The sequence below is a fragment of the Myripristis murdjan genome, chromosome 21 (genome assembly GCF_902150065.1).
Source record: "Myripristis murdjan chromosome 21, fMyrMur1.1, whole genome shotgun sequence".
Taxonomy (NCBI): domain Eukaryota; kingdom Metazoa; phylum Chordata; class Actinopteri; order Holocentriformes; family Holocentridae; genus Myripristis; species Myripristis murdjan.
Window position 1 is genome coordinate 2,124,220 of NC_044000.1, and position 16,055 is coordinate 2,140,274.

General features: G+C 43.7%; 1 protein-coding gene across 1 annotated transcript in view; it reads right to left on the reverse strand.

The window, feature by feature from the left end:
- gli2a (GLI family zinc finger 2a) overlaps positions 1 to 16,055 on the reverse strand; it is a 90,876-nt gene that overhangs the window by 14,555 nt on the left and 60,266 nt on the right. Inside the window, 3 exon segments of the mRNA XM_030081246.1 lie at positions 843 to 1,041; positions 1,176 to 1,377; positions 10,852 to 11,067. Coding sequence (XP_029937106.1) covers positions 843 to 1,041; positions 1,176 to 1,377; positions 10,852 to 11,067 — 617 coding nt within the window.

Consider the following 16,055-nt stretch of genomic DNA (forward strand, 5'->3'; position numbering starts at 1 on the left):
TGTGCATTTTGCTATTTTAATTCTTTGTATCTGCATGCACAGTATTTGGTATGCCTTTCTTTTTGTAATCAAGGAAGCATTTAGAAAAGACAGTTTCAAACTGTCCTTCCCTGAATAAATAAATGTTAACTAACTAACTAACTATTCAGTTATAGTTTATGCCTTTGAGTTTTGACTGAACAGAAATATTGAGCCAAATGCCAGTCAAGCCAGCTCTTTCACTTTCTTTTAAGCTACAATGAAATAATGACTTTTTTTCTAACTGTTAGTTAATTTTCCATGCTGGTATATTCTATTTAACAATACAGTAAATGTCATAGAATTGACTCAATTTAGAATTTTTTTTTTGTACTTTTATATCAAAATCACATTACTTCCATTACATCCTGGAAGACACTGTGTCTTCAATGTTGACATCACGCTGAACAACAACTTTCAACCGATGAAAAAACATTGAATATTTGACTAATCACGCCCATCCCAACAAGTAAACCTTCCTTTCTCTTTCGAACTGCTCTTCCCTTGGTTTATACTTTTGAAAGATGCCTCTTTGTGTTAAACCCCGCCCCAAGAAACTGTTTTCACAACAGAAACATCAAATTAAAGAAGGAAAATGCGGCTTCATTGTAACTTTAACTTGTGTGGGTCTGTCTTGTTATTCGTTATTCAGAAAGTCACCATTCATCATCCCACAAAAGTGGCCGTTAAGGAAGACAAAACGGGAAAGAGAGGGCATGTGTATGCATTTGATCTTCTTTTCCTTTTGGAGTTTGCATGTACAATGCAAACACAAATGCGTCTGGTTCTGTGCAGGGTCTTGCCACAAATACTGGAATTCTCACCTGGTTTGCCTCGGAGTTGGAGCTGTTGTGGGATGTGGGCAGAGCCGAAGCAGTCAGGGGGTGTTGACGTGCCGAGAAGGAGGAAGGGGATGGTTGAATGAGGGGAGGTGTGTGGCCGAAGGCACTGAGCCCTCTCTGCTGGGACAACAGCTGCTGATATGCCACTGGGTTGATGGGATGGGGGAAGCTGAATGACGGGCTGGGTGAGACGGAAAAGGAGACAACTATTTCATGGCGTGTTTAATAGAAACTTTAGGTCCAGACTAAAATATTATTTTAAGGTAATTCTGCTTCATTGGATAACATTTAAAAAAGACAGCTCTATTCACGTACCTGATCCCTCCGACAGAGAGGTGCCCGTAGGAGCTGCTGGCGGCCGAGCTGGAGCGAGAGTTGTTGATGTAGGCCACCAGGGAGTTGGGCGAGGTGCGGATCATGGTCTGCAAGTCGATGCTGGCGTCTGATAGCGGGGAGATGGACAGCGCCCTCTTCCTGCTCAGCCGGGGTGTGAGGCGCGGGCTGGAGAAACGGGATACTGGACACACAAAATAAAACACAACAGACGGCGGAGAAAATGTTAGCTGTCAGTCATTCTGGGTCAGGCACAGTTGTTTGGATTTTTAAAAAAATCTTGCATTTTATTCACGCTTTAGAGCATTTAAAACCGCATTCCAACATATCTGAATCTGATGCTTAAAGTGCAACTTCAAATCGGACAAGCTCTGCAGTCAGATGGAGCCCAGCGGAGTTACCCTGAGCTGGGCAGGAAGAAACACTCCCCATTCAACCCCCGGCATTCTAGTGGAGGTCACAGCTGTGCTAAGCTACAGTCTATCTCCACCATCTCTCTCACACACACATACACACACACACACACACACACACACACCCACAGCTCCCCTATTTAACATTCGCGTCCTCTTATGCATAATGAATTGCTCCCAATCATTCTCAGTAATTACCGTGATAGCAATCTCTCTCAGACCGCTGTATTAGGGCAAGTTAAATAGAGGCAATTTAAACAAATTGATCTCAGAATACCATTATAAAGAACAAGGCGGACTCACAAAGGTAGAGTTCATGGCCTTCCTGGTAGACCTGCTTGTAGCACTTTTTTTTTCAGACTGTATAGAAACGAGTACAAAAAAAAAAAAAACAACGAAAAAACCAAACGAACAGAATGAACTATTTTCCCATGAACTTGTGAAGAGTGAAGAGTGTAGTCTGTGTTTTCTGCTGGTGCTGGTTGATTCAAATGTTATTTTATTTTATTTAATTTTATCATTCATTCAATTTTATTAATACGTATTATCTTTTCTATATATTTTTTTATTTTTATTTCTGAGGTTTGTAACTCTTAGGGCTGGGCATTGGCAAGGACCTCACAATGCAATATGTATTCACTATAGGTCATGATACGATCTGTATCATAATACACTGCAATACTTTCCAGAATTGACTGAACATGAATAAAAAGAGCTTTAACAATAACCTACTGCATAACACCTGAGTAATAAGTAATATAAAATGCACCATGTGACAAATCAGGTGACAAACTGACTCCATACAATGAATGCAATGAATAAAGTATTGTGAAAAATAATATTGCGATACTCAGCTGTTAATATATGTATATCTATATCTATCTGTAGCTGTGGTAACTACATATTTACATACATATTTAAGTAAAGTCTTAAATCTAATTGAGGCAAAGCTGTATTTTAGGGTGTCTTCTCAAAGGTAAACATTATTCATTATACACAGCATTACTGAGAGAGAGTGAGTGAGATAGAAAAAAAAAAAGAAAAAAAGGGAGGGAGAGAGATCAGCTGCTCAGGGCCAACAGGTGCTGGGCATTAGACCTGGTGTGAAGGGACAGAAACCAGAACTGATGTCTGTGTGTGTGTGTGTGTGTGTGTGTGTGTGTGTGTGTGTGTGTGTGTGTATGTGTATGTGTGTGTGTAATTAGGTCTTATAGTGGACATCATCAGAGGCGCGGGCAACAGGAAACTCATAATAGGCCCATCACGCCTCACCTAAGGAAATACAGAGTGACCCCGCGCATATATACACACACACACACACACACACACACACACACACACACAGCGAGCATGTCAGCTCCACTGTTGTCAATATGTAGCCAATCCCTGACAATTTATTGGTGCGCTCGCGGTCCCTCCAGCCAAATGAATACAGGCACCACCATAATCACCACTCCAGACCTACACCCGTAAAGCCAGCTCTGACTTCCAAAACTATCATGTTTGGAGGTGGCGAGTCGTAAAACAAAGGCATATGCACTTAGTTACAGGGCCCCCACAAACTTCAGACGACGGCTGGGGCCTGCTCGGGGAAAAAAAAAAAAAAAAAAAAAAACGGCTGGTGGAGATGAGAGAGATACGTATGAAAGAGTTGGCAAAAACAACAAACGGTCCCCAGGAATGTGCCTCTGTGGGGCTAATAAATAAATGTGTCATGTATCGTTAGGCCTGCGGAGGGGCGTGTGTGTGTGTGTGTGTGGAGGATGGAGAAGGGAGGTGGGAGGAATAGGAAAAATGTAGGGGGCGGAGGGGGTAGGCGACCCTCAACTTGGGAGCATGGGTGTTCACTTGGCTCCACCGGGCTATGTGTCGCTCCAGCTGTGCTCATGTGGCAACTAGAAAAGGGGGCTGCTATTTTTTGTAGCGAGGCCGGTTTTATTCATTTACCATGCCCGCAGATTTCCAGGGGAGATAGATATATTAATATTCTGCTTTGTGCAGCAGGAAACAGGCCTCGCAGCCTGGCGGCCTGGCGCCTGCCGCACCCCTCTGGGCTCCTTTCCCAAAAGACTGCCTCATACGCCCGTCTCCAAACCCCCCGACACACACACTCACTCCCCTGGCCCTATGCATATCAACCTGAGCTCATAAGAATTCCTAACGCCCCCCAGCTGTGAGGCTTAAACATCAGTGCAGTCTTATTCTGTCATTAATGCCACGGGCCTTCTGTGCTTTGCTTCGTTTAGCTTGGTGCGGTGCCAAAGGATTTCATCGCTCATCTCGTTTTTACCTGCAGTCAACTGTGCGTACACACACACACACACACACACACACACACACACAGACATAACCAGACAACTCACATCACTTGGCAATGGAGTGTTTTATAGGTGGCAGCTCTAATTGAAAGGGTGAGCAGGTTCCGGCTGGGAGTGAGAAAACAGATGTTGCGCAGGCCACGGCGTCGCGGCGCTGTGTGGCAATGTGGCCATGAGAGCCATGCGCGTTAACGTGCGTGAGAGCCTTTGTGTGTGCGCGTGTGAGCGTGTGCACTCGTGTGTTTGTCTATGTGCGTCCCGTTCTCCAGAGGGTGCTCTGCGGACTGCAGGGTGTGCTGGTTGTAATTGTGGGATCTGGATTGATATACAGGTTCATAATTATAGGCTCTCCAGTGCACATTGACTAAAAAAAAATAGCAGAGCGGGATGGAGGGGGGAGGAGAGGAGGGTGCATGTGTGTGTGTGTGTGTTTGTGTGCTGTATGCGTGTGTGCGTGCCTGTGTGTGTAGGGGGTGGCAGCGATTATTTTAAGCGTTCGCCTTTGCTGTTTTAACTGAAATGGCTTTGTGGAAAATCAAAATACTCTAATTGGAGGGTGCTGCTAATCCCCAGAGCCCGGCTAGCTCCCAGTGCCATCCGGGCACTGAGCACATGCTGGGTCCTAGGAACGCTCTGCAAGGATCAATGAGCGAGCAATGGCACGGGAGGCTCTAAAGTAGCACACAAAAGTGTGGAGCCTGTTTTCTACCACAAGAGTGATTCTAGTTGGACAAAAAAAAAAAAAAAAAAAATCTGAAACCAACACTCTCGGATTTGAGTTCCTGGGGCAAAATCTTTTCAAATGCTGATCGATGTGGATCTTTTTGGAGGTCTTTCAACTGCTCAAGTTGGATATCCCGATACAGTAACATCTAGGAGAATCCTCCAGTGGCAGATAGGAGAAAATGCAGCTCCGGTGCCTGCTGAGTGGAGGCAGGGTTTGTAGTGGAGTTAATCACCTATAATCCAAAGTTTCTCTAATGCCTCATAAATAGTGATTTCATTACTCCAGACCTTATATAAAACACCCATTTCTGAAGGATTATAAAAAAACTTTTCTATAAATTCAGAACACCTGGCTGCATTGACTGATCCTTTTTCTCATCTTTTCTTCTTCTACCCCACTGCAGTAAATGCACTCAATGCTGCTAAGGGACAGTGCAATTAATTGTGAATTTGTGCTTGTGCGTTCTACTGTTTAATGTTTTTTTTTTTTTTTTTTAATTCTATTTATTATGTGTTTTGTTTGTTTGTCCTTTTTTTTACAATGTTTTTTAATGTTGAATGAATGATTACCGTTAGGGATCGCACTTTTAATTTCGTTGTACATTGTACAGTGACAATAAAGACATTCTATTCTATTCTATTCTTTTTCACACTGTTTAACTCCTTTGTTTGTTTACATGCATAAGACAAAAACGCAGTGAGCAAAAACCATATGTAGAGTCCACTTGGCCCTGAACAGTGGAAACGTTTTGGCTTGTCCACCATGACCTTGTCCTGGGTGAGGTCGGCCTAAGCCGGGTGCCCCTCCATCACAAGAGGGAGGGGTGCTGGGCACTGGGCCCCCTCCTCACTGAACCACAGGTTGGGTGCGTGCCAGCAGGGCCCCCGGCCTCCACATCTCCAGTCAACCTCGCCGCCCCCCCGAGGCAGCCAGAGTGGGAGAATGTTTATTTTCCCTGCTAAATCTCACTAATACTAACACTGTGAATTTTATTAGCGAGGGGGCTCGTGCTGAATCCTCTATGAGCCCCCAGTGTCCAGCCAAAAGCCGCCGTTGTGTTTGCCAGTGTGTTTACGCACACACTTCGACCCGTGTGTTCATGAACCCACATATAGTTAAGTGTTTGTGTATGCTGTCTGAGGCAACCAGTGCCCCCCCCTGCCCCAACCACGCACACGCTCACCCCTCACCATCACCACCACCTCAGTACACCAATCTAACTATCTACCTCTCTCCCTCTGCTGCATCAACACTAAAATCTCTTTTTCCCCTGGATAGTAGATATTTACTTTGGCTGCCGCTTTTGTCGTGGGGGCTTCAGCGTTTCCCGCAATCCGCTCTGATATTTCTCTGCCCACCCACCCTTTACATACCTGCTAGCCTGTATAAAATAGTCTTCTGAAAGCCTCCCATTGTGAAATACAACTTTCTTTGCATTTACAGTAGTGGTAGTGTGCAAATGCAAATGTTAATAATATTTATGTATACCTTTGTGAACCTGGAAAATTGTATTTCACATGTTCCCTCTGTTGGAGATCTTGTAACCAGCTTGAAACATCTCACTTGCCATAGATTTGACTTTGGCAGATGCAACGGAATGGAATCCAAGCAAGTTTTCCACTCTCATATTTAGTGGTAAAATTGTGTTTTTCTTAGAGCTGCACTTCTCTACTCCTCATGTTGTCAAAAAGAGATCATTCTTTGAGACAATGCACAGAAATCATATAATGAGACATTAAGAAATGATGTACTCTTTAGCCCCAAACTTCTTCTTAGCGGCAGGTGGTTATTTGTCACATCCTGTGTGCAGAGATTTCCAGCCAATGACCAAAACTGATGTCATTTTGACATTGGTTTTGAATTTCATTTTGACAAATACAGCATATCTACAATTACAGGAAACACCGACACACTATACTCTATTGCACTTCATATTTTAGGCTGATAAGATGGCTGTATTTTCACTGTAAAAAACATTACCTGAAGCAACTTTAAAACACGTGAGAAAAAGTCTGTCAGTGGTGTTAGTAGTGGAGCCATTTCAGAAAAAGTCTGTAACATGTCAGCATCCTCAAACAAAGTAGATCACTCCACTAGTATTGAGAAAATGACACTTGACTCATGAAAACTGAAGCGAGCTGACCTGCTTTCGGAGCAAGTGTAATGATCTCACCCTTCTGGCAGGTTATTTAATGTAAAACAATATCCTCAAACTCAATAATAGATTTAATGACTTGTTAAGATGGATATTTTCTTGCAGTGTGTCTCGGGAGGGAAAATGGCTTTTTGTTGTTTTAACCAGGTCTGCTCCTTTCAGTCTGTGTGTCAGCCCCGTCAGACACGGATGGTGATTAACGTGTGAAGAACACGCCACTGGCACCGACACATTTGGAGCAGCAGCGAAGCGTTTCAGTGAGGCCAACGCAACCCACGGTAAGAGTGTGTTTGTTTAGCAGGCCTGTCCATCACACAGTTGCATGGCATGTCTTACAGGGTGGGCGGAAGAACCGGCAGGCAGCTTGTGGACCTTCACACATGCAACCTGAGCAATCCAACGCGCCCATTTAGCCTCTTCTACTGTGCTGCACCTACGGGTGGGCCTGTCACTGGTCTGTGGATGAGCTTTGTTCAAACAAACACAACTTTATTTTAAATTCTAGTGGAGCTCCCAAGGTTTACAAAGACACCAAATGTGTCCTGCTGAATTGAAAATGTATCTAAAATGATGCACAAGACATCTAGATATTTTCTATTTCATGTAATGTGGCAGCCATAAAACAATGGCATCTGGAATTTGAATATTTCACTCACTAAGCGTGATGTAGCTTCAATAAAGCGCTACAACCAGCAGATACACTGCAAAAACACAAAATCTTACCAAGATTATTTGTCTTATTTCAAGTCAAAAATGTCTTATTTCTAGTCAAAATATCTCATTACACTTAAAATAAGACATGATCACCTCAGAAGTAAATTGTTTTTAGACAGTTTTCACTTGTTTCAAGTGAAAATTCACTTGAAATAAGTGAAAATTAGCTAGAAACAAGAAACAAATTTTGCCAATGAAACAAGCAAATTTTCACTTGTTTCAAGTAAATTTTCACTTGAAACAAGAGACAATTGTCAAAAAACAATTTACTTCTGAGGTGATCATGTCTTATTTTAAGTGTAATAAGATATTTTGACTAGGAATAAGACATTTTTGACTTGAAATAAGACAAATAATCTTGGTAAGATTTTGAGTTTTTGCAGTGTACAGAATATGTATCACACACTGTCCTGCAATATTGGAAAAATGTTTTTCCTTATTGCTACATAAAGTGAATTTTAAGGGAAAGGTAAAAGGGTTAAATTATCTTGATTACATTTGTGACTGTATCCTGCCTGGGGACACAAAGAGAATAGCTCAGCACAGAGTGTGGAACTCTGTAGTTGTGGACAACACCACTGTGACATTTTTCAATGATTTCTTCCTCATGATCCGGAGCAGCATTCCTGGGTGTAAGTGGCTGGGGTGAGTAACAGTAAATTCAAAAACTCATAGGTGGAGCACTGAGACCTGGAGCTCCGTCAGAAATTTTTACTGTACTGACGCATGTCTCCACATCTTTCCACCAGCACACTTCTCACTTTTACAGCGGCGCTCAGTGTTTCACGGTTCAACCTTAAACCTCACAATTCACTTATCTACTAATGGAAAGAGGGGGACTCGGGCTCGGTGTGGGAGGTGTGCATGAAAAGTAAGAAGCCATACCTTGGGTTCACTGAGGACTCCAAGCTCTTGCGGTGGGTCTGTTGAATTTATTAGTGCATAAATTGATTTTTAATATGGATTTTAACTGCGTTGCCTTCCAAAACTAACGGCAGGGGTCGAGGCGCATATTTACCACCCCCGCCTCTCCTCCTCCTCCTCCGCTATGGCAGTAAATGAGGCCTTTTATTCAGACTGGGGCTGCCCGCGATGACCATTAGCCAGCCGCCTGGGTCAATACGGGCCCTGTGTCTGCAGGCCGCAGTGGAAGAGCCTGCAGACCGGCAGAGCGTCCCGAGCCTGACCACATCACTCCCGCCTGGGTTAGAACACCAAATAAAAGCTGCTGGGAAGGTGGGGGTGGGTTGCAGAGGTATGGACCCTGTGTTCAGGGCAAGGGTGGAGATGGTGGTGGGATGGGGGCTGTGGCTATTTGAGCAAACAGCCTCCCCAAACAAGTGCGGGCAAGTCAGCACAGTGGTCACTGAGGTGGCTGGAGGTGGAGAAGAAAATGGAGAAGGAGGCAAAAGAAAGAGAGGTGGTCTACAGTCGCTGAAGCCCCTAACCCCTACAGCACCCCCATGTTTAACTAAGTGACTGAGGTCATTTGAAAGATTAATTGCAGCACTAACCCATGACCAATTTCTCTTTTTTTCTCAGTAGTGTCTGTCTGCCTGTACGTGGGGACAGCCACATTAGTGTCAGTGTGTGACAGTGGAGAGGCGCAGGCTGATTTTCCTCTGGGTGGGCTGCTGGACGGCCTGAATGAAAGCGCGAGGGATCCTGGAGGCGTCAATGCCAACGACGGTGTTTGATTATCAGGCATCGAAAAGGCAAACTCTCACAGACAGTTTTCCACTCAGCCTGGCTTTCTATTCCCCATTCATAAGGCCTGCGACTCGATGAAGGTTTCTTGGATGGGTTTTTCGCTGCCTAAGTCCCATGTTTGGTCAGGCGCCGGACCGTCATTTTCATAGAAGGCTTGGGCATGAAAGAACAGGCTCGGCTTTGTGAGTTTATGTGTGTAAACAATCGTGTGTGAGTGTATGAGCATCTGTCTGCCTGTTTTGCCTGCCTTTCTATCAGATGTTTTTTTGTGCGCCAGCATAGGACGACTACAGGGCTAAAGCCTGACAGAGGAGCAGACCAGAGATGAGGTGAAGGCCCACTGCCGAAATCTCTCCCTCCCTCTGCTGTCCTTCTAAAGTTTCCCTGGATTTGTTTTGTAGGATATTACTCATAATAATAATACCAGACGCCTGAAACACTGTGAGAATGAGAGACAAGTTTGCTGAGGGAACATGTAGTTTTACAAGCTACCAACCCCGGGGCTTTTACAGTTTATGTACCCTCACCCTCCACCTGCCTCGGCCCCCCCTGTAAGACTAATGCTTGTTTATAAGTCTAAAAAAGCTCTCTGCCTGCTTTGATGTGGGGAACTCTTACACAGAAAAGCCACGAGAGGAAGGACAGGAGAATAGCATCAACATGGTGCTGAGCACAAAGGGCAAGATGGCTGTTAAGTCACACTTGTACCAGTGTACCAAGGCATGATGTGTATTAAGTATGGCAGTGATGGGACCTAAGTGATACAGCACTTTTTTCCCTTATCCAAAATATCACAGCAAGACATTGCATGGTTAATTCATAACCATGAGTAATATATTTTTATGGCTGAATATCCGCTTCTGTTATGCTAAGTATAAATCTGCTTTGATTAATATGTCACATTGGCTCTCTCACTCACTTTTTAAGAGATTTGCTGTTTACACTGATTCCTGGATTATGCATTTCAATGCAGTCTTGCAAGAAATACTGTTCTTCTCATTTGTGTCAAAAGTATTATTCTTATCTTAACATTTTTCATTGCTGTGCTAGAACAGTCACAGTGTAAAGACTACAAATCCCTACACAACCTTTGGCGTTCCAGACTCTTTTAACCCCACTACGATAACCAAACTGTTTACTGACATGCTGGTTCAGGTTGGAACCATGGAGGCCCTTAGTGATATCCTCTGTTTTTAACGAGGCAAAAGAAGTTCTCTCCTCTCAAATCTGAAAACATTACATTTTGAAAACTACAACAACATTTAAGTCCAGATTTATGCTCACATCACACAGGCTAATCCAGGAGCGATTCTACTCTTGAAATATAACTAATCTCAGGATTATATCTGAAGCCCAGCATATTTTCTCACTGGACGCTTACCTCTGGAACTGCCAGCTGAGCAGCGATGCTGTACCTATTATCTTACTCTGTAGCAGCAAGACAAAAAGTCTTTCCTTTTCAATCTTCAGTACGTCCTCCTGCCTGTATTTTGATCAACATCTCAGTGTTTGCTGCTGCAATGATCCACTTTTTCTTTTTGCTATCACTCAAATTCAATTTCTTCAATCTTCATTCTTATCTGAAAACAGTGCAGTGCAGTGCAGATGAGAGAGTGCTCACCGTCCACAGGGCTGATGTAGTCAGGCAGGTGTGCCGCAGCCGCTGCTGCCGCGGCGGCCGCTGCACCCGCAGCAGCACCACTCTGCATCAGCAGGTCACTGTAAGGGCTGCGCTGGCTGGCACTAGCCATCAGATGGTAGTACTCGGTGGGGTTGGCCCCCGGTGGGGGAGGGGGGAGGCTGAACAGGCTGCGCTCCTTCAGGTGTTCATGGGTCACTGCAGCAGAAATGTGGGAGAAAGAAAGAAGAGAGGGAGAGTCAATTACACAATATCACAATATAGTACAGAGGTCCCTCGTTTATCGCAGGAGTTACGTTCTAAAAATAACCGTCAATAGGCGAAATCCACGAAGTAGTCAGCTTTATTTTTTACAATTATTCTAGATGTTTTAAGGCTGTAAAACCCCTCACTACACACTTTATACACTTTTCTCAGACAGGCATTAACATTTTCTCACTTTTCTCTCTTGTTTAAACTCTCAAAGTTCAAACCTTCGTAGAAAAATAAGTCCAGTATTATAGAATGAACGCATTCTGTACTGTACAGGAGACACGGCACGGAGGAGATTGATTGACAATGGTCTACAGTCCCTTAGCCAATCAGGACGCAGAACACAATGCGCTGTAAAAAAAAACAAACAAAAAAAAAACATGCAAAATTTCACTAAAAAAATCTGCGAAACTGCGAGGCCGCGAAAGGTGAACCGCGTTATAGCGAGGGACAACTGTACAGTTTTCTTCTGCCAGATTTTTTTTTAAAGTTAAGTTAGCACTTATTCGCCCTGATAACAAAAAAAACAAAAAAAACCAAAACAAAAACAGGGCACGTAAAAAATTTTCATTGTTGTACCTCTGGATTAAGCACATATCAAGCACATGCAGGTGATTGATAGAGGTGTTGCTCAACACCAATGATTCACTGGCCTTCAGAACGTACTGTCTGCCTTGCACTGCTACATGATGCAAATACATTTAGGACACAAAGGCTTTAAATCTTCGTTCTTAAGACAAAGAAGAAATAACAAACAAAGCCCTATTATTGTAGGATTATTGCATTGTAATATATTACCTCTTTATTAGACTTTACAGTTGGAACTTCCCATTACAGTGAAAACAGACCACCTTATTGTGTAGACTACATCAACTACAAGCACCATGAGGAGGACATTTACTGTAACTTCTGTTGAGACTGTCTGCAATTCCTGCTGGTCCCACTGTAGAGATGCCGAGATAATGTATTACCTCTTTAAATAGGATATACAAGATACATTTTGACAATTCTAAGAAGCTACACAAAATTCATTGTGATGATTTTTTGACTGTAACGCAGTGAGCGCAGATGGAAAGGCGGCCTGACGTGCCCCTCGACAACATGACAAACACAAAGTCAAGGAAGGTTGCACAGAAGGCCTCAGCAGAGGAGACGAGCGCCTTGCTTCACAGATTTGAAGATCTATGCTTGTGTGGATGCCCTGGGGCATGAGGCTTTTGATAAAAGATGTCTGAGGTCTTTGAGGTTTGCGGGGCTACGGGTAGATATCTCTAGGGAGTGAGGGAGAGGAGAGGGAGAGGGGGACTACAGAGGGAAGGAGCACTACATTCCTGCACTCCTCTTGTCTTGAGCATGCATTAATTGTGACAGGCTCGATTCATACAGCGTGCACATACACAGGCACAGGCACACGCTGACAAAAACCTCCTGTAAAGGCCGGCCCAAAGCGCTGAGAAGGCCTTGAATGCGGCGTGAGTAAGGGTGATACTGATGTAAAATGTGTTAACACCTGCACCCAGTAAAGCCACGTTTGAAAGTGTCAGGGGCTATAAGAGTGAGAGATGGATTGGTTTTCCCTTTCCTTCATCTAACTGCGCCTGTGTCCCCCCTTTCCCTCTCCTCCATTTCCTGCTCTGCCTCTCCCAGTAGGTAATGGTGTTGTGGAGGTCTGGGGTGATGGTGGGTTAATATGTATGCATGTAGAAAGAGGGGGAGGTGTCAGGTTGGGATCACTGGGTGGGGGCAAGTGGGGATATTTGGGGGGTAATCCTAACCACAGCCTGCCCCTCCTCTGTATGCAATCTCACACACACACACACACACACACACACACACACACACACACACAAACCAAAACCTGGATCTATCAGAACCAATTAGGCCATGGCTGTGGTAACAGTGAACAGGCAGTGTGTTTGTTCTCTGGTAGCAGTGGCCTAAGCATATTCCTTTGGTTTCTCCACGGCTGCCAGATCACGTTACCAAATCCACAGAGGAGCATTTTAAGTGTGAGGGTCTGTGCATGTGTGTGAGGGTCTGTGCATGTGTGTGTGTGTGTGTGTGTGTGCGTGTGGATGCACTGATGGCAGAAAGAGTAGCGGCTACACATCCCACCGGCCCCCCGAACAGTTTTGCTGGTGGATGATCTTTTCCTGATCTTTCCTCATTTCCTGGTTTTGCAGCGTACGGACTGTATCGTCCAAGACAAGTCTGACAAGGACACGGTGTGGAACGCGCATCGCCGCTTTAGAAAAAAAATAAATTTGGTTGACTGAAATCTGTATTGCACACGTACATATAGCACACAAACATTGTAAGTATTGTACCTTGGTGAGGAATGAATTAAAACTTCTGCTGCACTCATTTTAAGTTACTCAGAGATTTTTAGTAGAATGCAACAGCTAATTAAATACTGACTTTTAAAAATATATACAGTGGTCCCTCACTATAACGCGGTTCACCTTTTGCGGCCTCGCAGTTTCGCGGATTTTTTTTAGTGCAATTTTGCATGCTTTTTTTTTTTTTTTTTTTTTTTCACAGCGCATTGTGTTCTGCGTCCTGATTGGCTAAGGGACTGTAGACCATTGTCAATCAATCTCCTCCGTGCCGTGTCTCCTGTACAGTACAGAATGCGTTCATTCTATAATACTGGACTTATTTTTCTACGAAGGTTTGAACTTTGAGAGTTTAAACAAGAGAGAAAAGTGAGAAAATGTTAATGCCTGTCTGAGAAAAGTGTATAAAGTGTGTAGTGAGGGGTTTTACAGCCTTAAAACATCTAGAATAATTGTAAAAAATAAAGCTGACTACTTTGCAGATTTCGCCTATTGCAGGTTATTTTTAGAACGTAACTTCCGCGATAAACGAGGGACCACTGTATATTATTCCATGAGAAAATACTGCATCTTCCATCATTCAGTTTTGTCCCTATTACTAGCCCACAGAGTTAAAAACAGATTTAAATGATGTCGTGAACTGTACAATGACGTGTCACATCTGTACTGACTGTCGGGTGTAATCTCTTACTGCCATAATGAAATCAAATTAGTTTGAGGAGGATGGCATGGCAGCAGAGACCACAGTGATTTATATAACGTTCCTGAAGCAGGTAGGGTTTTACAAACAACCTCAAAAACAAGTCTGGCAGCCAGGTAGTCCTATCAGAGGTTTACACATGCTCCACTGGGCTCCGCGGTTCCACAAACTTTATTTATGTTCTGCGGAGCTTAGTGGCCTCCATTTGGTGCCATACTTCCCTGCCACTTTATCAGTGACAGCATCTCTTCCGCATTGCTTCTCCTGAAAGGCGGGGAGGCGTTACTTGCCGACAGAATGCGCTCGGTGATTTATTGGTGCTGGGCGCAGGCCTGCGGCTCCTCTCCTCCAACCTGTTGTTTGAACAGGGGTAGCGAGGACAGGTCTGTCATCGTGTGAACTCAATAGTTCGGGGGCTCTGTGTGTTTGTGTCTGTGCTCATTTCCATGGTTTTCCCTGCGCAAACGCTCATTCAGATGAACAAGAACATGGTCTGTGTGCAATCACTTAAAAGCAAAAAAGAGCCTTTCTCATGCAGAGCACATACATTATGTCAGATCTGCCCACAAACATGCTGGCGTGCCCACATGTGCAAAAACACCATAATATGCTTGAGGAAAGGTGTGCTTGAGTGTTTTATGTAGGGAAGCACATAAGGTGTAAGACTAATTATCACAGTTGGTTAAATAATCAACTGTGTAAACATACACCGAGGTGTGTGTGTGCCTGTGTGTGAGTGTGTCTCCTTGCTCGCAGTGAGATCTGGCCCTGTAGACAGAGTTGGTTTATAGTGAGCAGGATATATAAATTCTACACCCTCCCAACTCTCATTTCACCTCCTTAATGTTAACCGGTCAAAGCAGCTGCAGAATAACCACCATTTGGACGACTTTCCACATAGCTTGCAGCTTATTAGAGCTTTTGTGTACATTGCATACATCATCAGAGAGGCCAAGGCTGAGTGTTTCCATCTTGGAAATGTATGATGTGATTGTAGCCTAACTGGCAGCAGAGTGTTTATAGATGGATGTGTGTGCCCATGCATATATAAAAATTTTCACACATTAAATATGCGCATACAACAGCACATGGAAAGTCTATGTATCTGGGTGTATTAGCCGTGTTCCACTCAACAGCAAAGACAATGTCATCTTTTCTCCTCATTGCCTGCTACAGGTCTGCTGTAGGATGATGAGTGAATGAGTTCTGCAAGGAAGTTAGCGAGCTAGATAACTGCTAGCTAGCTACCAAGGCTGGATCTTTGGTCTTAAGTTCAGGGTGACGATATTTTCAAACCTCCAAACCAGGACCCCAAAGTGCTGTATGTTTATGCATGTGCACATGTATGTGTTTATGCACGCACCATAGGCATTAAAATCAAGATGGGTAGAATTATTTCAGCAATTGGCACATCTACTGAGTGCACCTTTCAACACCATAGTCAGTGTCTCTGCAGACAAAAAAATTGGTTTGTCTCTCAAAATCCACCAAAACATAGTTGAAAACTATAATAACACTAGTTAACAGAAAAGGATTGTACAGTGGTCCCTTGTTTATTGCGGGAGTTACGTTCTAAAAATAACCTGCAATAGGCGAAATCCGCGAAGTAGTCAGCTTTATTTTTTACAATGATTCTAGATGTTTTAAGGCTGTAAAACCCCTCACTACACACTTTATACACTTTTCTCAGACAGGCATTAATATTTTCTCACTTTTCTCTCTTGTTTAAACTCTCAAAGTTCAAACCTTTGTAGAAAAATAAGTCCAGTATTATAGAATGAACGCATTCTGTACTGTACAGGAGACACGGCATGGAGGAGATTGATTGACAATGATCTACAGTCCCTTAGCCAATCAGGACGCAGAACACAATGCGCAGGCTCTCCCTTAGCCAATCA